The sequence below is a fragment of the Pelobates fuscus genome, chromosome 3 (assembly GCF_036172605.1).
Source record: "Pelobates fuscus isolate aPelFus1 chromosome 3, aPelFus1.pri, whole genome shotgun sequence".
NCBI classification, from domain to species: Eukaryota; Metazoa; Chordata; class Amphibia; order Anura; family Pelobatidae; genus Pelobates; species Pelobates fuscus.
Window position 1 is genome coordinate 227,820,550 of NC_086319.1, and position 21,601 is coordinate 227,842,150.

The window sequence follows — 21,601 nt, forward strand, 5'->3', positions numbered from 1 at the left end:
CCCCACTGGTCCAAAGGGGGGGGGGGTGGTAGGAGATAAGCAAAGTCACTGGGTGAGTTCAGTGCCAGGGAGAGTATCTGCCTCCCCCCAGCTCCAACTCCAGTAGGCCGCACGTGGCGTCCCGGTCTCCCAACTCTGACGGGTTTCAGAAATGTGTTTCACAATGCAGCGGTGCACCCCCAATATGAGTAGTGCACCCTAGTGAGTTTGTGGGCTTTGTAGCCACCAAAGTTACCCCCAAAAGCCGCCCGCCAGGCAGGAGCTCCACCCCCAAGTGTCGCTTAACTTTATGTCTTTTGTTGTTGTTTGTTTGTTTTTGTTTTTATCCAGATATATAATTATTTAATTTTGGAACATCGGAGTTGGCATTGTAAAAATGGTTGATACTGCATAGCCATTAGGCCAGGCAATATTGTAGCCATTTTGTTTGCTAACACTTTCATAGGCACCATTCTGACAGCTTTTTTGGCTGCTGAATTACCTTCTCAACGGCAGCAACTAAAAATTATTTTTGCCAAAGTTGTTTGTAAATTTATATATGTGCAATAATCATACTCTACCACGAGTTGTACAATGACATATTACTGGTAATATAATAATAAAATGAAGAAAAATGAAGAAAAACACAAATCTATTTATTTTATTCTAATGTTTTAATAATGTTACATGCAGTAAAATAGATTGTTTCATATTTCACAATATATATGTAGACATTTATGAATATTTTTTCACTGAAACAAACTTATTTTGTTTTCCAGTACCCATTTTGTTCCAGTAACATTGTTTTTCCTCTACCCATATCTTGTTTATAAGCTGATGTGCTATCAAAAGAGCAGAAATTCTTCTCTCTAATTAAGCCACTTCACTCCGCCTGTTTGACTGTTGAACAGGTAATGACTTCCTGAAGCTAAGATGACATAATGTGAATATTAAAATTAGAAAAAATCAAAGAACACATTATTTTATATGTTTATATGTATGTTTGCATGTATGTATTTGTTCACATGTGAATAAATTAGTATTACGAGCAATTTAAGGATTTCCAACAGATTCTAATAGGTAGGCATATGCTTGTAAGATGTTGGTGTTTATGTGTCATATTATACTTCTTAACTTATTTAGTGTATGGACGTGTGTTTAGCTTATTGCTTAATTACCTGGATCAATAGCACGGCCATCATAATACAGTGCAGCATCCTACATAAAGAAAATGAACAATCATTTTATTATTTTGTATAAACACAATATTTTTTAGAACTACAAATATGTTCTATACCTAGATGTATGTTAATCTATGAGTCCTAAATATATCAAATATAACCAAGAGTTGTAGGTTTGATTTTTTAGTTTCTTTAAAACCAATTTACTGGTTTATTTTACTAAAATTGGTTGACAACATTAGGATTGATTTACTAAAAATGCACTTAACTGTCTGACGTAGGGGGCTTTTCATCCAAACGTATTGGTTTATATTATGTTACTGTCCAAGGAGCCATAGATCCTGAGTGTGCCGGTTTCAGAAAATTCCCCTCCTTAATAGAGATGTTAAATTGTTTGCTATGGTCATTCCCAACAAACCCAAAAGTTTATGTAATCTTTATTCCACCTGGATCAATCAAATCTCATACCATATACAGAAAAGAAAAGTATCATTGTCTTAATTTTAACATTATGCATTTAGCAAAGAAAGTACACACACTTTCAATCAATTCCCATTCAGCTGATTTAGGATTCAACTTAAATACCTCTCAATCTAGCTGAAAACATTCTACAAGATGCTGTCATTGAGACATTTGCAAATATTTTTCACAGTTATAACTTACAGGACTTTATCATAGGGCTTTACCCATGGAATCTAGTCTTCCTTGGACACAGATATCCATTTCTCCTTTGAAAGGGGCAGTCCCTGTGAGTGTGATGTATCATGTCCATTAATGGGTCTGGAACGATGCTGAAATGGGCCATAACTATCACTCCATTCCACAAAGAATGTCTAGATGATTATCAACATTTGAAAGGCTGTGTGCAAGGTGACAAACTGACCTAGGCATATAATGTGTGAGCAAAGACAAGTCTTGTCTTTTGGGAAAGATGGAAAGATATTTGGGACAGATTTTTTTCCAAACACAATGTTAAACAAAATGTTCATCCTGGAGTGTGGGACCAAGTCACTGAGTAAGATGGCTGCATTAAGACAGAGCTCTGATGTACACCAAGCATATTTCTCCCCCCGACACTACACATAAGATGGGAAAAATCCACAAGCATTCTGGTCCCACAAAGTCCTAGGACCTGAGGAAAATATCTCTAACTCCTTCACTGCGGGGATACTTCACCACCATGCCAGATTGAAACCTGCGGCTCTCACCGGCCGGTGAGAGACGACCTCGAGATGGCCTAGAGATGGAACTTTATTCACCTACCTCCCCGGTGCTAGTGCTAGAGCAGTGAACCTAGATTGGATGATCTTAATTAGAGATCTGCCGACCAAAGCCAAAACTGTAGTTGGCGAATTCAGCCTTGCAGGCCTCCATCTGAGCAGACCTGCAGTGCCTCATTGATGACATCTAGGGCCTAAGGACCTCATAGATCCGCTGGAGGCCAACTCTGACACTATCAATCAATCAATAACAACAGACACCCTGCCAGAATGGCCAACTAAGGATGATGGCAGTCCTTATTGTCAATCTTGATAACACAAGTCATCACTGTAACCTAAGACTTCTGGGTGTACCTGAAAAAAATGCATCTCCTACTCACCTACGCAAAGACCTCATGGAAATCTTCAATTGCCTCCTCAAATGCCTCCTCTATTTTCTTTATCCAAGCACATCTGTCCCTCAGGCCAAAAGGCCCTCAGACAGCTCTCTTCTGCTTAGCCGACTATGGCCTCAAGGAAGCTATCTTGCATGCAGCCAGAGAAACAACAAATCTACACTACCACCAATGCCACCTGCAACTCTTTCCAGACTTATCAACTGCTGCAGTTGCATACTGCAGAGCCCTAAAACCACTTACCCATGTTCTGGCAACCCAGAAGATAAGTTACCACTGGCAGCTAACTATGGGCCTGGTGGTCAACTCTCCAAAAGGCCTGGAAACTGTTCGACCCTATCAGGATTTTGTTCATCTTGGGACCCAGCTTCAGCTTCCTCCCATAAACATGTGGTGGCTTGTCCCAATAGACTTCTATTTGCCGACCACCATTCAACCCGACGTAGTGCTGCAACCCCAGTGCCATAGAAGAGGTATAGCAGAAGTGACAAGAACAGCTGGTGCACTCTTAAGAAGCGGGGCAAATCCTCCTCATTCACTGGTGTCATTCTAGCTTACTTGCCCTTCTTCAGAATGATAAGGATCTGAGCTTCCAGATAAATTCTCACATGCCATTAGACATTTCAAGAGACATTAAGCACAGGTAGTTTACATCCAAGAGACATTCTTCAAGGAATACAGAGGGAACACAATTTCAGATATGGTGGGTATACTCACAAATAGGTCCATACTAGGAAAAAATACGCTAGATAATACAGACATTCTCTGATAATCCCAGCCCCATACCATACTTGCTCCTCAGGGTACAGGAAATCCCTAAAGATTTGGAATTTGAATGAGGCCAAAAGCCTGATAACGTTGTATTGAAAGAAAGAGGTTCCACCTAGACTGACTCTTTGGTTTCAATGCATGGAGGATTTCCACTCCATGGAGGAAATCACCAAACCTATCTAAACATTTGGAACCATTGAATCCTCTGCAAGGAGTTGCGGATCCTCTTAATGTGAAGCCGAGAGATCATATCCTCCCCCCCCCCCCCCCCCCATATATCTGGACTCCACTTGTTCAAACCCTCATTTTGGATTAAAGTTCTTATTCAAACAGCTAAAATGGAGTAATTAGAGAAGCAAAATGTGATAATTCACACTGAATTACCATGACACACAATGGTTGCAGGCCGTAGATATAAGACATAATACTTTTATGTTGCCACTTGTCTACAATTGTATCAGCAAGATGATAGCTTGTAGACATTTCAGCTGTAATGATGTTACCCTTTAGAACAGCTAGCATTCAGGAAACAATTGTTTTTTCATGATCTGTCATTTCATATGCTTAACTAATTATATTCTCTTTGTATTGGAGACGTGTGTATCTCAACACCTCTACGTTGTGGTATTGAGTTCTTCAAGACTCGCTCTGCTCTCATTTCCTGTGTTTTCGGTTGACATATGAACACAAAAAAATGATAAAAATAAATTTACACACAAAAAAACATGCTTATCCTAAACCACCATAACTCTGTTTGTGTGTGAGGGGTGCTGTGTGTGTAGAATTGTTGTGTGTGTGTGTGTGTGTGTGTGTGTGAGAGAGAGAGATGGGTGCGGTGTGTGAGTAAGGGGTGCAGGGAGCAGATGTTTTTTTTTTAATTTAGTTCTTTTTTTTAATAATAATGAATATCCATTGATAAAATCTTTATGTCCCACCAACCCTGCTTCTTACCTTTGGGGAAGGTGGGGGGGGGCACTGCCAGCCCTGGTGGTCCGGTGGTGAGAAGTGATCTATAGCCTGCAGCTCCTCTGGCTGCAGGCTGTCTTCACTTCCGCAAGCAGCATGCTGTGTGGAGCATTGGTGTGGTAATGCGCAGCAACACTCCACACAGCATGCTCGCGGGAGGAGTGATCTTCCTCCCATATCGCTCCTCCTGCCTTCCAGGTCCCTACTGCCTGTCACGGCAAGGGTGCATAATTTAGTATTACATTATGAAATATTATCCTTTAATGCCATTTGTGTAGTAAATGGCACAAAAGGATGCTATTGCTGAGGTCAACAGGGGTTACATCTTTTGAAGCTGGGACCCCCACAGAGGTTGGATGACAGAAGGGGAAGTGTGGATGGCATAGCAAGGTTGAAAGGGTTTTACTAATATGGATGTGAAGTAATCAAGGCTCTGCAAGGTGTGAGGTTCTACACTTGGGAAAAGTCTGAATGTATCTTCATCCATTTGGCCTGTACCATTAAGTGCTGAGTAAAACTCTTTGAAATGTAAATGCCATTTTAGCTTTTATTATATTTGGAATGGGACAAGCCCAATCTTTTAATTAAGCCTAAACATGAGTTGCACAACTTAAACCGTGTGGCAGGAATTGTGATGTCTGTCCTATTGGATCGCAGGTGGGGCGTGCAACATGTCTATGGAATGGGAAAACAATAACAAATTCATAGAGGCAATTATTATTTCTGTGGCAGGTACAGTAGAGGAGATAAAACCAAAAAGTTTATATTTGGCTTGCTGTTTCTGGAACAAAGGAGGTGGTCACTTGGAATCACTATAGGTACGCCCCTGGGTGGGGTGTGATAATTCCACAGGGTATATCTCCTGTGATCCTGAAGGGTGGTGTGTACTTGCTTGGGGCCAAGATTTAATTTTGAGTGAGTCACCATCATCCTTCCTTGCCAGAGACCCCCTGGACAGAAGTTGTACTTTGAAAAACCTAAGTGAGTAATTAGGACTTCTGTTATTTTATCCTTTTTGTTTTTATCTGTTGTTGGTGTAAATAATTTGTTTATTATATATTGTTATATGCACTGTGACTATTTTTGCTCATAATAAACATTCATTTATTAAGTTCTACCTTTGTCTGGTTAAGAATCGCGTTACCTGAAGAGACTAGTTAACATTTTTGTAATTACATAGATATTGTGCTAAGTAATATTTGGTGGGTTTTTATTGTTGATTTACCTGGGGGACCAAGGCACCCCATTTATAAATTGTCTTGGTGGTGGCAGCGTTAAGATAGTAATAGTTATATTATGTTTAAGTGTGGGTGGTGTTAAAAGGGGTATTTTGTCATTATTTCCGGTCTAGTGCAGACAAATAGTGTACTTTAACCCTTTCACCACTACAACTACATCACGCACACTCTTGGAGTAGGGTGCGTTCGTGACAAATTGGTGGCATAGCGGTGGGATAACTAAAAGATTTTTCATCTTTTTATACCAGATTTTAGTGTTGCTGGATTTGTTGGTTAATCCAGGCACTAAAATAAATTGTGTCTCAATTTCCAAAGGCTGAACTCAGTGCATATATAATATATTTACACCTCAACAGTCCCCCCCCCCCCTTCTCTGTTTTTTCTTTGCTATCTTTTATTTACTAAATGGAGTACCAGGCACAGTCCAAGGCAGCGCTAGACCAACTTTGCCGGGAGAGATCTATTCCCTGTCGGGGAGAAACAAAAGAGGAACTATTACAAGCGCTGGTGGACTATGATTTGCAACAAACAGTGCAAAGTGAGGCCTCAAACACTGCAGAGGAGATACCTGCAGCTTTTGTCAATGATGTACCGAGATCTAGAGATCCTTTGGATTCTTACTTGCAAACTGTGTTGAAATATGTGGACTCAGCAGATATAAACCAAAGACTACAGCTTATCCTTCAATATCAGGAGGCTGAGAGAGAGTGCCAAGCTGAGAGAGAGCGCCAAGCTGAGAGGGAGAGAGAGGCTGCTGAAAGGGAGAGAGAGGCTGCAGAGCGGCAGGCTGAGAGAGAGGCCTCTGAGCGACAAGCTGCCAGAGAGCATGAACTAAAAATGGCTGAGTTGGAGAGGTTGACTGCCTCCCCTATAAGTATTAATTCCAGAGACTCTTCTGCACCCAAACCACGTGCAGAGAATTTTCCAACTTTGGACAAAGATGGTGATTTGGATGTTTTCCTGCGCAGTTTTGAAAAAGTTTGCAGGCAGTTCCAGCTACCAAAGGACCAGTGGGCAAAATACCTCACCCCTTGTCTCAGAGGTCCTGCACTGGAAGCATTTGCTGCGCTTCCAGCAGAATTTGACCAGGACTATGATTCGATTAAGGCTGCCTTGCAGGAACGGTATAACCTCACTCCTGAGGTGTACCGAAAGAAATTCAGGACTTTGCAAAAGCATCCTACAGAAAGTTATGCAGCAGTTGTGGGGCACCTGGAGACAGCATTCCGACAGTGGACTACAGGGCTGGAGATTACCACTTTAGAAGGTCTGCAAGATCTGCTAATAAAAGAACAGTTTTTGCAGCTCTGCCCAGCCGATGTACAGGAATGGCTGCTGGACCGGAACCCCAAAACAGCATTGGAAGCGGGTAAGCTGGCAGATGTCCACACTGCCAACCGAGCAACAGTGGACCGGAGCAGAGGGTTTGCCAAGGGAGCATCCAGCTGGAGGACCACACCACCACGACTCCCCATCACCAGGCCTAGCGGGCCATCTTTTGTTTCAGCTCCTACCTTAGGGAGAGGGGGAGCTAGTGCCATGTCTGCGCAAGGAGATAGTCACAGATGTTTTATTTGCAACCAAGTGGGGCACATTAGTGTTGCTTGCCCTGGGAAACGGCATCCAGCATTATCAGCTGGGGAGGGACGCTCCTCGGAACCAATGTCCTCTGTGTTGTTTGTAACCAGATCAGAGGGCAGCAACAATGTGAATCTGCAACCTGTGACAGTCGGAGGAGAGGTAACTGTGTGACTCAGGGACACTGGGGCAGATGTGACTCTTGTGCGTCCAGAGCTAGTGCGCTCTGAGGACTTAATTCCTGGCAAGACTCTAGCAGTTAAAGGAATTGGGGGGATACGGCTTGTAGTGCCAATGGCACGAGTTTATTTGGATTGGGGAGCGGGGAAGGGTTTCAGAAATGTGGGGGTAGATGAGAATATCCCTGCAAATGCATTACTTGGTACTGACTTAGGTAGATTGTTATCCCAGTATGTGCCTGAAGGTAATGTGTGTTTTAAACCCAAGCCTCATAGGGGCCCTACTGTGCAGAGGGCAATATGTAAAAGTGTACGTAGACTACCTTGCTGGGAGGGAGGGCAGAATGAGCATGTGTGCCAGGCTGTGCCAGAACCAGAGGTGTCTGTGGTAACAGGTGAAAGTTTGCCAGGGCAACTTTACTGGGAGGGAGGGCAGAATGTGTGTCAATCTGTGCCAGAACCAGGGCTGTCCGTGGAAACATGTGAAAATGTATGCAGACAATTGTGCTGGGAGGGAGGGCAGAATGAGCATGTGTGCCAGGCTGTGCCAGAACCAGAGGTGTCTGTGGTAACAGGGGAAAGTTGGCCAGGGCAACTTTACTGGGAGGGAGGGCAGAAGGTGTGTCAATCTGTGCCAGAACCAGGGGTGTCCATGGAAACATGTGAAGGTGTATGCCGGCAATTGTGCTGGGAGCAAGGGCAGAATGAGCATGCATGCCAGTCCGGGCCAGAAATAAGAGTGCCTGCAATACCATATGTGAGTGGGCAAAAACAACTGCAAGGGGAGGCAGGGCTAGATGAGCGTGTGTGCCTATCTGTGTCAGAGCCAGGGTTGTTTGAGATCAAACCACTGGGAGTCAGGGCAGGATGAGTTGATATGTTCCCCTGTATGTCAGTCAGGAGTATGTCAGGTGCCAGAACCAGGAGAAAGTGAGGGGCTATGTGAGATTGTGGGAGGATGGCCTGGCTGGGAGAGGAAATTATGTGAGTGTGTACCACATTATGTGCCTGACCAAGGGGTGTCAAAGGTGTCATGTGACAATGTGCAGGAAGAGAATTCTAGGGACAGAGGGCTGAATGAATATGTGTGCCAATATGTGCCTGAAGCAAATGTATCAGATGGGCTGTGTGAAAGTATGGAGGGAACCAGGAACCTTGTCAGCTTATCACAATCACATCTCACACATACACCCAAGCCAGCTCAGGAGAAGGAATCTGTCTCTAAGCAACTTTTTGATTCTGAACCAAAGGTTCAGAGTCAAAAAGGGCAACAAGCCCTGCAGGCAGACCACAAACTAAAAAATATAAGGAGTGTGGATACATTGCAGGTACCCTGGGAGTGTCCTCTGTCTCATCTTTTGTGTGCTTACAGGGGAGTACTGCAGAAATTGGTTGGTTTCTTCCCCTTAGAGCTACTACATGGGCGCAGTGGGTGCGGCCCAAGAGATGTGACCAGAGCGCAGTGTGAGAAGGAAACAGGCAAATCAGGCATGCGTGTTGTGGATATGGCTGTTCTATGGCTTAGGGACAAAGGGCAAGCCTTTTTGGGGGAGGTGTGCAAACACATGAGGGCTACCCCATTCGGAACAAGTGTTGATACGCAAGGTAGAGGCATGTGAGCCTTCTCCCATTGCGTCTCTTATTTGGGGGAGGTGTCACGGCAAGGGTGCATAATTTAGTATTACATTATGAAATATTATCCTTTAATGCCATTTGTGTAGTAAATGGCACAAAAGGATGCTATTGCTGAGGTCAACAGGGGTTACATCTTTTGAAGCTGGGACCCCCACAGAGGTTGGATGACAGAAGGGGAAGTGTGGATGGCAAAGCAAGGTTGAAAGGGTTTTACTAATATGGATGTGAAGTAATCAAGGCTCTGCAAGGTGTGAGGTTCTACACTTGGGAAAAGTCTGAATGTCTCTTCATCCATTTGGCCTGTACCATTAAGTGCTGAGTAAAACTCTTTGAAATGTAAATGCCATTTTAGCTTTGCTCCAGTATCATACCCAAAGGAAGGACACAAACATTCATATTTACCCCACAGAATAATAATAAAGCCTAATTTTTATTATATTTGGAATGGGACAAGCCCAATCTTTTAATTAAGCCTAAACATGAGTTGCACAACTTAAACCGTGTGGCAGGAATTGTGATGTCTGTCCTATTGGATCGCAGGTGGGGCGTGCAACATGTCTATGGAATGGGAAAACAATAACAAATTCATAGAGGCAATTATTATTTCTGTGGCAGGTACAGTAGAGGAGATAAAACCAAAACGTTTATATTTGGCTTGCTGTTTCTGGAACAAAGGAGGTGGTCACTTGGAATCACTATAGGTACGCCCCTGGGTGGGGTGTGATAATTCCACAGGGTATATCTCCTGTGATCCTGAAGGGTGGTGTGTACTTGCTTGGGGCCAAGATCTAATTTTGAGTGAGTCACCATCATCCTTCCTTGCCAGAGACCCCCTGGACAGAAGTTGTACTTTGAAAAACCTAAGTGAGTAATTAGGACTTCTGTTATTTTATCCTTTTTGTTTTAACCCCTTAACACCGCAGCCAAATGTACAAGTTGTGAACGAAACAAAACGTAAACAAAACCTGGCATTTGCGCTATATGTCTGTCCAACCGTAATTCACCTCTTTCATATTAAATGCACCCCCCCTTATTATATATCATTTTATTCAGGGGAAACAGGGCTTTCATTTAATATCAAATATTTAGCTATGAAACATAATTTAATATGAAAAAAATGGGAGAAAATAAGATTTTTTTTTATTTTTTTCGTTCTACATGACATTTTAACTGTTAATGTCATAATACTGTTTGCTTTTACTGCAATAAAATACACATATTTGTATTCAGCAAAGTCTCACGTGTAAAACAGTACCCCCTATGTACAGGTTTTATGGTGTTTTGGGAAGTTACAGGGTCAAATATAGCGTGTTACATTTGAAATTGAAATTCGCCAGATTGGTTACGTTGCCTTTGAGACTGTATAGTAGCCCAGGAAATAAATTTACACCCATAATGGCATACCATTTGCAATAGTAGACGACCCAAGGTATTGCAAATAAGCGATGTCCAGTCTTTTTTAGTAGCCATTTGGTCACAAACACTGGCCAAAGTTAGCGTTCGTATTTGTTTGTGTGTGAAAAATGCAAAAAACGCCAATTTTGGCCAGTGTTTGTGACTAAGTGGCTACTAAAAAAGACTGGACATACCCCATTTGCAATACCTTTGGTTGTCTACTATTGCAAATGGTATGCCATCATAGGGGTAATTTTCATTCTTGGGCTACCATAGGGTCATAAAGGCAACGTAAGCAATCTGGCGAATTTGAATGTGAAAAAAATTAAACACAAGCATTATATTTGACGCTGTAATTTTTGAAAACACCATAAAACCTGTACATGAGGGGTACTGTTGTACTCAGGAGACTTCGCTGAACACAAATATTTGTGTTTCAAAACAGTAAAAAGTATTGCAGCAATAATATCGTCCCTGTAAGTGCTGTTTGTGCGTGAAAAATGCAAAAAACGTCACTTTTACTGGCGATATCATGGTTGTAATACATTTTACTGTTTTGAAACACTAATATTTGTGTTCAGCGAAGTCTCCCGAGTAAAACAGTACCCCCCATGTACAGGTTTTATGGTGTCTTGGAAAGTTATAGGGTTAAATATAGTGCTAGCAAATTAAATTCCCTATACTTTCGGCATGGGTGGTCAGGCAGGTCCCGCTAATTGTAATTAATTAGGATACCTAATTATGTAAAATTATTACATAAATATATGTGTAGAATTAATATATGTATATATATACATATGTGTATATATACGTATATATATATATATATTTTTTTTAATATTTTTATTTATATATAGGTATATATATAGTGATATATACGTATATATTTATGTATATAGATATATATATTATTTCGTTCTACGTGTATTTTGATATAAATATATATATATTAATATCACAATACAGTTAGAACGAAATAAAACACATCTATATATTTTTTAATATTTTATTTTTAATTATTTATTTTATTTTATTTTTTTACGTATTTACATATTTATTTATTTTATATTATTTATAAATATATATATAACAATAATTATATATATATTTAATCAGTATCAGTCTACGTGTAATTTGATATTAATATATATATATATATATATTAATATTTAAATACACGTCGTGTATGTGTAAATGTGTGTGTATGTGTATATATATATATACTTAGATCATATATATATAATATATATGATCTAAGTATATTTTATTTGTAACTGTCATTTTTTTTATTTCTTTTTTTAACTAATATTTTATTTTTATTACAGGACAGGGGGCAGAGACAGTGTCAGCCAGTGATTTCACATCACTGGCTGACACACAGGATCAGTGATCACAGTGACTGCCTGTCACTGTGATCACCTCCTGCAGATTGGGTAATTGACCACAGGGGGGAGTGCCTGGGTGGTACAAGCACTCCCCCCTTCCAATCTGCAGGGGGATCACTGTGCCAGTTACATGTGTCAGCCAATAGGCTGACACATGTAACACTGATCGCAGTGACAGGCTGTCACTGCGATCAGAGAGCTCTGAGATCGCAGTGACAGCCTGTCACTGCGATCAGAGAGCTCTGAGATCGCAGTGACAGCCTGTCACTGCGATCTCAGACTTAGCAGATCGCGGTCACTGACCCCAGGGGGACTGCCTGGGGGGCCAGGTAAGTCCCCCGACCGCGATCTGCAGAAGGGGAAAGCCGCCGGCCGCATGTGTCAGCCGATTTGAAATCGGCTGACACATGCTGAATACTGGTCGCAGTGACAGCCTGTCACTGCGATCAGAGACTGCAGATCGCGGTCACCGGCCACAGGGGGGGTTGCCTGGGGGGGCAGGCATCCCCCCGACCGCGATCTGCAGCGGGCGATTAGCGCCGGCCACGTGGGCGGCCATTATGGCGAGGACGTACTATTACGCCCGCCGGCGTTTAGAGCCGGTTCCTGCAGGGCGTAATAGTACGTCCTCCGGATTTAAGGGGTTAAATGATGTTGGTGTAAATAATTTGTTTATTATATATTGTTATATGCACTGTGACTATTTTTGCTCATAATAAACATTAATTTATTAAGTTCTACCTTTGTCTGGTTAAGAATCACGTTACCTGAAGAGACTAGTTAACATTTTTGTAATTACATAGATATTGTGCTAAGTAATATTTGGTGGGTTTTTATTGTTGATTTACCTGGGGGACCAAGGCACCCCATTTATAAATTGTCTTGGTGGTGGCAGCGTTAAGATAGTAATAGTTATATTATGTTTAAGTGTGGGTGGTGTTAAAAGGGGGATTTTGTCATTATTTCCGGTCTAGTGCAGACAAATAGTGTACTTTAACCCTTTCACCACTACAACTACGTCACGCACACTCTTGGAGTAGGGTGCGTTCGTGACACTGCCCTCTCTCTCCCACTAACAAAGGACCTTTAGGCCGGTGAGGGAGATCTTTGATCTCTCCAGTGCCTGAGAGGGCCACGGAATAAAACGGGGCCGGCAGGGGAGATCAAAGGATGTCCCCTGTCGACTGGGCACGCTGGGCTGCACAGACAGTGGCGGCAGCGGTGTAGCTCAGCTCATTCCAGAACACTACATTGTCCCGGAATGTGGGTGCTCAGGACCCGGGACAGGCTCTCAAAATACGGGACTCTCCCAGGCGATCCAGGACACATGGGCACCCTAGGTCCCAGCTGCCTTGAGATCATTAACAAGATCCTCCCGTTTAGTTCTGGGCTGATTCCTCACTGTTCTCATGATCATTGAAACTCTGTTATTTTGTGTTTCCTCCATTTGCGAATAATCGCACCAACTTTTGTCACCTTCTCACTAAGCTGTTTAGCGATGGTCTTGTAGCCTATTCCAACCTTGTGTAGGTCTACAACTTGACCCTGACATCCTTGGACAGCTTTTTGGTCTTGGCCATGGTGGAGAGTTTGGAATCCGATTGATTGTATTGATTGATTGCTTCTTTGGACAGGTGTCTTTCACACGGTTAACAGGCTGAGATTAGGAGCACTCCTTTTAAGAGAGTGATCCTACTTTTAGCTACTTACCTGTATAAAAGACACCTGGAAGCCAGAAATCTTGCTGATTGATAGGGGATCAAATACTTATTTCACTCATTGACATGCAAATCAATTTATAACTTTTTGGACATGCATTTTTCTAGAATTTTTTTTTTTTTTTTTTTAATGTTTAATTTTTATTGTACATTTTCCAGAAAGAAAATAACGTGCGGGGTACAGAAAGGAAGAAGGGTGAGGGTACGAAAACACAACGTGTATATAAACAGCACATTAGTAATCACAATTATACAGTTGATATAGTATGATACGCATAGTACAGCACAATTGCACATTACCGCACACAGTAGTTGGTGATAAATGAGTGACGACAAATCATACATGGGGCTCAAACGATGGACCAATAACAAGTACCTCTGCTCAAGTTGAGCCATAATACAAGAAAGAGATCCTTGATGTCTCTATTGGAATGTGTAGGTCGACAGTCTCTCTGTGTTAAGTGATAGATACTATAACTGTCATTTGTGTGCTAGGCGTATAAGTTGAGTATAGATAGAGAAGAGAAATAAAGTATTTACAAGACAAAGGGAAAATAAGTAAAGATTAAGGAAGATGGGGAGGAGGAGGGTGGAATATGGGGAGGAAGGTAGGGGGGAGATGCGGTGTTATGCGGAAGCCACTTGAGCCAAGTAGGACCGACTATGTCATGAGACCTGGGCTGTTATTATTGGTCATATCAAGTTCATGAACTTGTTGTAGGTGGTGTCCCAATTTTCCCATTGTTCGCTGAATTTGGGTGCTATGCTTCTTTTGGACCATTCTCTTTCATGGCAGTATATGGTGTTAACTCTACTTAGTAGTTCACATATGAGTGGAACTTTATTACTCTTCCAATGCGATGCTATGCAGAGTTTTGCTGCTATTAAAACATTTATGATTGCTGCTCTCGAGGGTAAACGGTGTAGGTCTGGTATTAAATGGAGTAAAAAACCTGCTGGGCTAAGAGAAATATGTGAGTCAGAAAGCGATTGTATAATGTTATTCACATAAATCCAGAAAGTGCGGAGTTTCGGGCAGTCCCAGAATACATGTAGAATAGAACCATTTTCACTGTTGCATCTCCAACATATGGATTTAGTGTCGGGATAAATTCTACTCAGTCTACTGGGTACTAGGTACCATCTCATCAATACTTTGAAATATGCTTCCCAGAGGGTGACGCACTTGGTGGATTTTTTTGTGGATGATATAGCGTATAACCAATCTTTAATATGAAATTCTACACCTAGGTCTTTTTCCCATTTTGTCATGTAGGGTTGCTTACCACCATTGAGGTGTGTTGATTGTGCCAAATAGCATGCTGTGAGAAACTTTGATGGTTGACTGGTTTTGGTTGATAAGTAGCACTTGTGGCCAATCATGCTAAGTGTAGATGTGTTTAAAAAAGTGATTGCAGCGGTATTTAAAATATGTTTAACCCGTAGGTAAAGAAAGATATCTCGGTGCGGGAGATTGTAAGCTGATTGCAAATCAGGGAAGGTCCGAAGACCATTGACATCATATAGAGAGAATACATGGGTCAGACCATGTAATGACCAGTGTTGTATAGCAAGGTCTGGGGAAAGCGTTGAGAGGGCTCGTAACGGAGCTAGATAGAGCAGTTCCTCTTTCGGGCAGAGTTTCGTGCTCCATAATTTCCATGAGTTTAACATAAACTTTGTACTCGACAGCAGGGACGAAATATCATGAAAATTTTTTGACCACAGTATATCCACCAAAGAGTGGATGTTGCCACAGGATTGTTCTAGTTTGAGCCATAACGGAAAGGTTTTCTTAGTCATAATGTCCAGGCATTGAGCCAACGTAGAAGCTTTGTAATAATTGCCAATATTAGGGATGCTCAGACCTCCTTGGTGGAAGGGACGCCATAGAGAGTGGAATGTAATTCTCGGGGGTTTCTTTTTCCAGATATGTGCATTTATTGCAGATTGGAATTTTGTGAGGATTGAACTTGGGAGGGTAATGGGCAACGTCCTGAATAAGTAGAGTATATGAGGTAACGCCATCATTTTTACAGAATTAATTCTCCCAATCCATGAGGTGTTTAGTTTATCCCAAGAATCAAGTTGGTTGGTGATTTTAGATAGGATTGCCTCGTGGTTTTCTTTTATAGTTTGAGCTTTAGATTTGGTAAGTTTTATACCTAAATATGTAATAGACGTTTTGCGCCAATCAAAAAGAAATTGTGACTTCAGAGAATCCACAATGTGGGATTTTATGTTTAAAGGAAGTATTTGAGTTTTGTTAACATTATTTTTGTAAAAAGAAACACTACCATATGAGCTTAGGACTTGTAAAAGATGGGGTATGGAAGAAGTCGGATTTCCCAGGAAAAGAATGATATCATCCGCGAAGACAGCAAGCTTTTTCTCTCCTGCGGGGGTATTCGGGCCTGGAAGCAATGGGTCTTTTTTAATTGAACGGATGAGTGGTTCCAAGCAAAGAATAAAAATCAAGGGGGACAGAGGACATCCTTGCCTCGTGCCATTAGATATATTAAAGTTAGTGAATGCAAAGCCTGTATTGAAAACTTTCGCCGAGGGTGAGGAATATAGAGCCAGAATGCTTGTGATGAATAGGTCTGAAAAGCCAAATGCTTTTAAGGTGGCCTTCATGTAACCCCAATTGAGACGATCAAAGGCCTTTTCGGCATCAAGAGCCATAAGGACCCCGGATTGTCGTTGACGAGTAGCCCACTCGATTAGATCAAAGCAATATCTTGTGTTGTCGCCCACTTGTTTACCAGGCACGAAGCCAGCTTGTTCTTCAGATACTAAGTTAGTTAATATAAGTTTCAATCTGTTAGCAATAAGTTTAGCATATAACTTCGTGTCAGCGTTAAGTAAAGATATTGGTCGTAAGTTACTGCAGGATGTGGGTGGTTTGTTCGGTTTGGGCAGAGTGACAATGTATGCTTCCAACATTTCTTTCGGAAAACTGCCTTTTTCATTTATAGTATTAAAAAGATTTGTAATATGTGGGGTTAGTTGTGATTCCATTTTGATATAATAATAATTAGAAAGTCCATCAGGACCAGGGGCTTTGTGCTTGGGAAGGGAGCGAATGGTTGCAGCCACTTCATATTCTGTAAAAGGTGCATCTAGTATTGCATTTTGTTGTTGCGTGACTTGCGGTAATGATATTTTCTGTAGGAATGCTAGAGTTTCTTCGTTGTTCGGAGTGAGTATTTCCCCTTTTTTGTCCAGGTTATAAAGATTCTCATAATACGATGATAATTCGTTGACGATATCGATGGGGTTAAAAAGTTTTGTTTCTGATTTAGAGAGGATATATGGTATTTTTGTTTGAAGGTACTTGGATTTCAATTGGCTGGCTAATAGTTTGCCGGCTTTGTTGCTTAGGCCGTAATATTTCTGTTGAAGTTTAGTTGCATGGTTAGCGTATTCTTGGATTTTAAGGTTTAGGATTTTCTCTCTTGTTATCGTTATTTGTTTCGTCGTGGATCTAGAGGGGGACGATTTATTAGCGTTTTCTAAGGACATGAGCTGTTGGTGAAGTGAATCTTTGAGTTTACAAATTTTTTTTTTGATAGTTGAGCCTATTTTTATGAATGTACCCCTAATCACCGCCTTGTGAGCTAGCCATTGGTTTTCTATAGACGTGTCAGCTGTGTTGTTGTTGGAGAAGTAGTTTTGTAATTCCAGAACAACTGTGCGTGATTCTTCGGGTGAGTCAAGGATGGATTTGTTTAACCGCCACGTGCCATGGCCCTTTGCAGGGTAGGGCACTGCTAATGTGATGATTATTGGAGCATGATCGGACCATGTCCTCTGTCCTATTGTATGGTCTAAAAGATGGGGTAATGTTAGTTTATCTATCATGCATAGATCAATTCGCGTGTATGTTAAGTGAACTGGGGAGAAGTATGTGAAATCTTTGGCATTAGGATATAGATTCCTCCATGTGTCATAGAGATCATGCGCGAAGATGAGATTTGAGAATAATTTGCTGTTGTGGACAGTGAGTTTGTTAGGTGTTTGATTTTTGGTGCGTTGTATGTCTAATGAGGGGTCAAGTATACAATTACAATCGCCACAAATTATGACGTGGCCTTGTTTTAGAGTGGAGATTTTTTTGATAGCTTTATTGCGAAATGAGAACTGGGCATCATTAGGAGCATATAAGGATGAAATCGTCACTTGAATGCCGTTGAGTTCGCCCACTAGGATAAGCAGTCTGCCAGTTGGATCTGCATACTGTGTGTGGGGGGTAAATACCCAGTCTGCATGTATTAAAATAGCTACACCTTTGGATTTGTTGGGTGCATATGCATGATACGCTACAGGGTATTTGGTGGAACGTAACTGAGGTGGGTTGTTTTTGCAAAAATGGGTCTCTTGAAGGCAAACTATTGCCGCACCTGAGTCGTGCATGTCCTTCAATACTTGTCTTCTTTTATACGGGCTATTGAGACCATTTACGTTTAGAGATAAGATTTTCAAGGTGTTAGTCATTGTAGTTTTTAGTCCAGCAAAGTGGGAGTATTAATTTCCTTAAAATTTGGTCTAAATGCACAAACTATTGGTATATACCGAGAGAAATGAGGGCATACTCTGTTGAGACCTAGTGGCAAGTGTATGGGAGTGAGTAGTGGTTTCTTGGAGGTAGGTATGAGTTTAGGAATAAGATAGGGGAAAGGAAAGAAGGAGAGAGGAACAACAAAACAAGAATAACTATATACAATTCCTTTCATTTTGAAAGGAAAATATGATCCAGTCATACTGAGGCACTGAGGGTGTCAAAAGTGATGACCCGGGGGGGGGGGGGGGGGGGGTGGATTACCTAAAACCTGAATGAGTAACAAACAATTTTTTTTTTTTTTACTTTATTTATATTTTTTCCTCTTTTTTTTTTTTATTTTATAATTTTTGTTTTGTTTTTTAATTGTTCTTTGTCCTTTATGTTTATGGTTAAGAACTGTATGTAGGCCGGGGAGATTCCTAGGGCAACCAAATCAGCAAAGTGGCGAATGAGTCCAAAATTTGCTGCATAAATGCCTTATCATAGAATGTTAAATTGGGGGAACAAGTGAATTCCCTATGAGAGGGTTAAACCTTGCATAAAAACCAAGTAATGTAATAAACTCACGGATATTTGTGGTGGTTTACTATAGATGTCGTGGTATAGCATTCGCAATGTCGATAAGGGACTAAGAGCATATTTAAATTAAACATTGGTAATAGAGGGAGATGATGCAAACAAACAAGCAAACACGGTGCTCTGGAGTGAACCAGTGCATCGAAGGTACATTATACACCTGAACGTATGTGCGGGGTGAAATGACATTAAGATCTGATACGTAACGTAATCACATACATTGAATGTAACTGAAGTACGAGATTTATATAAAGGCGAGAGTAATATAAAGAAAATAATAATTAACAAGCGATTGTCTCTGTCATCGAGATAACTGACATAACATAAAACTGATTGGCATAGGAGAGTTTATGCTGGGCTGATGATGTACAACCGTAATGGCCATCTTAACCCCTTAAATCATTAAAGTTTACAGTTTAGTGAAGCGCCTGTGGGTGCTTTGTAAACTAGCGTATTGGATGTTACAGGAAGAATAAATAAAAATGAATAAAAAATAAATAAGATATCACATCGGTTTATATGACTATGATTGTGGAGCAACAAACATTATGGCAGGGAGAAAGTACAAGTAAAACTCGACCGCTTAGCCATAATTAAAGCGGTGATGTGTCGTGTGATGAAGCTCGTTGCTCTTAATGCCCGTGTACGGGTTTTTAGCTGTTAATGCGGGCTTAATGGTGTGTTAGTTAAATTAAAACCACCTTAGGCAATTAAAAGGTATAGGGACTGCGGGCTAATAAAGTAGCCATATGCAGAGGGTGGGACAGGAGCACTATTTTAAACATGAATGTGAGTCACATGAATAACAACAAAAGGAAAATAAAAACAAAACATAGAATATGAAACATAACCCCTATGATGCACAGTGAAAGCCCAGGCAAGTATAATATACTCATCGTAATGCCACTTAGAGGAGTGAAGGAAAAGTTCATGCATCTTTAGCTGACGATCCCGCCATAATCCACTCTGGTTGTAAACGTTTAATGGAGCTGCCTGCTGAGGGGAGTTCTTTCGAGGTTGAGTCAGATGTGATCCATAGGCCCCAGGATTTTAGAAGTTTCATCCCTTCCTCAGGTTCGTTGATGCTTAGAGTCTTTCCTTGTCGCCATACCAGAAGTTTCGTCTGGTAGCCCCATTTGTAGGAGACGTTGTTGTTGCGTAAAGTTTTCGTAATATTTATGAATTGTTTTCTTCTTGCCATAGTGATGGCCGAGAGATCAGCGTATAAGGAAATTTGTTGAAACGGATCCGGGAGCATGCTTGCCTTTCGGGCTGCGTTTAGTAAAGTGTCCTTATGCGTGTAGTAATGGAACTTCACGATGACGTCCTTGGGAGTGTCGCTCGCCATGCGGGCCGGGCGAGGGAGCCTATGCATTCGGTCAAACGACCAGGCAGAATCCGGTAGTTCCGGAACTAGGGATTGACAAATCGATAATATGTAAGCAGGCAGAGCGTCGTGGGACACATCGTCCGGTATGCCTCTAAAACGAATGTTTTGCCTCCTTGATCTATCTTCTAAGTCGGCTAACTTAAATTTTAGAGTGATGTTTTCTTCGGAAATCTTCTGTAATTTATCAACCACTTCCTTGTGGGCTGTGCACAATTCATCCGATCTATTCTCCAGTTGACTGGTTCTCTCACCTAAGGCCGAAATTTCCCTCCTCAGGTCGCTATTGATTTTGAGAAAGTCATTTCTGATAGTGGCTCGCAGATCTTGCAGCATTTTATGGAGACTGCGTTCTGTAATTGCGGCTTCTGAGTATTTAGAGGATATAGATTCATTGTCCGATGCGGCATCCGACATGGTAGTTGTTTCGTCGCCATCTTGTTTTTCCCGCCTCCGGTCTTTCCTCTTATTTTTTGGCACTTCTGACAATTTTAGTTGTTTTGAGGGTGACATCGTTGAAGGCAGCCTTTAAAGGAAGGTAAGAAGCTTAGGGGTGTTCAAATGGAGTGCAGTTACGCTTATATTGTCGCTACTCAGGTTAGGTTAACGACGGAGCTCTCACACCATGCGACTGTGCTCGCCGGAAGTCGGACACGCCCCCTCTAGAATTTTTTTTTAACTTCTGTCTCTCACTGTTAAAATACACCTACCATTAAAATTATAGCCTGATCATTTTTTTGTCAGTGGACAAACATTCAAAATCAGCAGGGGATCAAATATGTTTTTCCCTCACTGTATGTTAACTTCCCTTTTCTTTTTTTCCCCCTTTCTTTCTCCCATCCTTACAGTCTCAATCCAAAGGTGCAGTTGAGCATTGCGTTTATGTTATTCTTGTTATGATTTGCCTTTACTGATTTGTCTACTTTTTCTCTGATTTAAATAAAGATTCTTGACACTTTAGGTCTAAATAGCTGTTAAGTCCCCCATCCTTCCTTTGGCTCTGGTTAAAAAGCTGATTTTACTCACCTTTTTCCAGCACTGAGACGATCATGTTGTGGCTGGCCCCGCTTATGCTCCGCTTGTACACTTGATGATCTCAGCCAATCCAATGCTGTCTCATAAGAATGCATTGGGAGGATATCGCCACTAGAGGTGATCCTTGACAATAATATAAATACTGCCTTTTCTCTTGAAAGACCGTGTTTCTGCTGAGAGCATTGTGCAGTTGCGGCAGAGCGTTGGGCACCCAGTGGGGACCGGGACAACCGCCACAGGTCCAAAGGGGGCAGTAGGAGATCAGCAAAGTCACTGGGTGAGCTCAGTGCCACGGAGAGTATCCGCCTCCCCCCCAGCTCCAACTCCAGTAGACACGTGGCGTCCCGATCTCCCAGCTCTGACGGGCTTCAGAGAGGTGTCGCACAATTCAGCGGTGCA

The 21,601-nt window shown here is 41.6% G+C and overlaps 1 protein-coding gene across 1 annotated transcript in view; it reads right to left on the bottom strand.

The window, feature by feature from the left end:
- Positions 1-751: 751 nt before the first annotated feature.
- LOC134601724 (cadherin-related family member 4-like) overlaps positions 752-21,601 on the bottom strand; it is a 94,301-nt gene continuing 73,451 nt past the window's right edge. Inside the window, exons 15-16 of the mRNA XM_063446229.1 lie at positions 1,158-1,197; positions 752-907 (exon numbers count right to left, since the gene is read on the bottom strand). Of these exons, the coding sequence (XP_063302299.1) occupies positions 849-907; positions 1,158-1,197 (99 nt within the window). The 3' untranslated portion in view covers positions 752-848. The remainder of the gene's footprint in view (positions 908-1,157; positions 1,198-21,601) is intronic.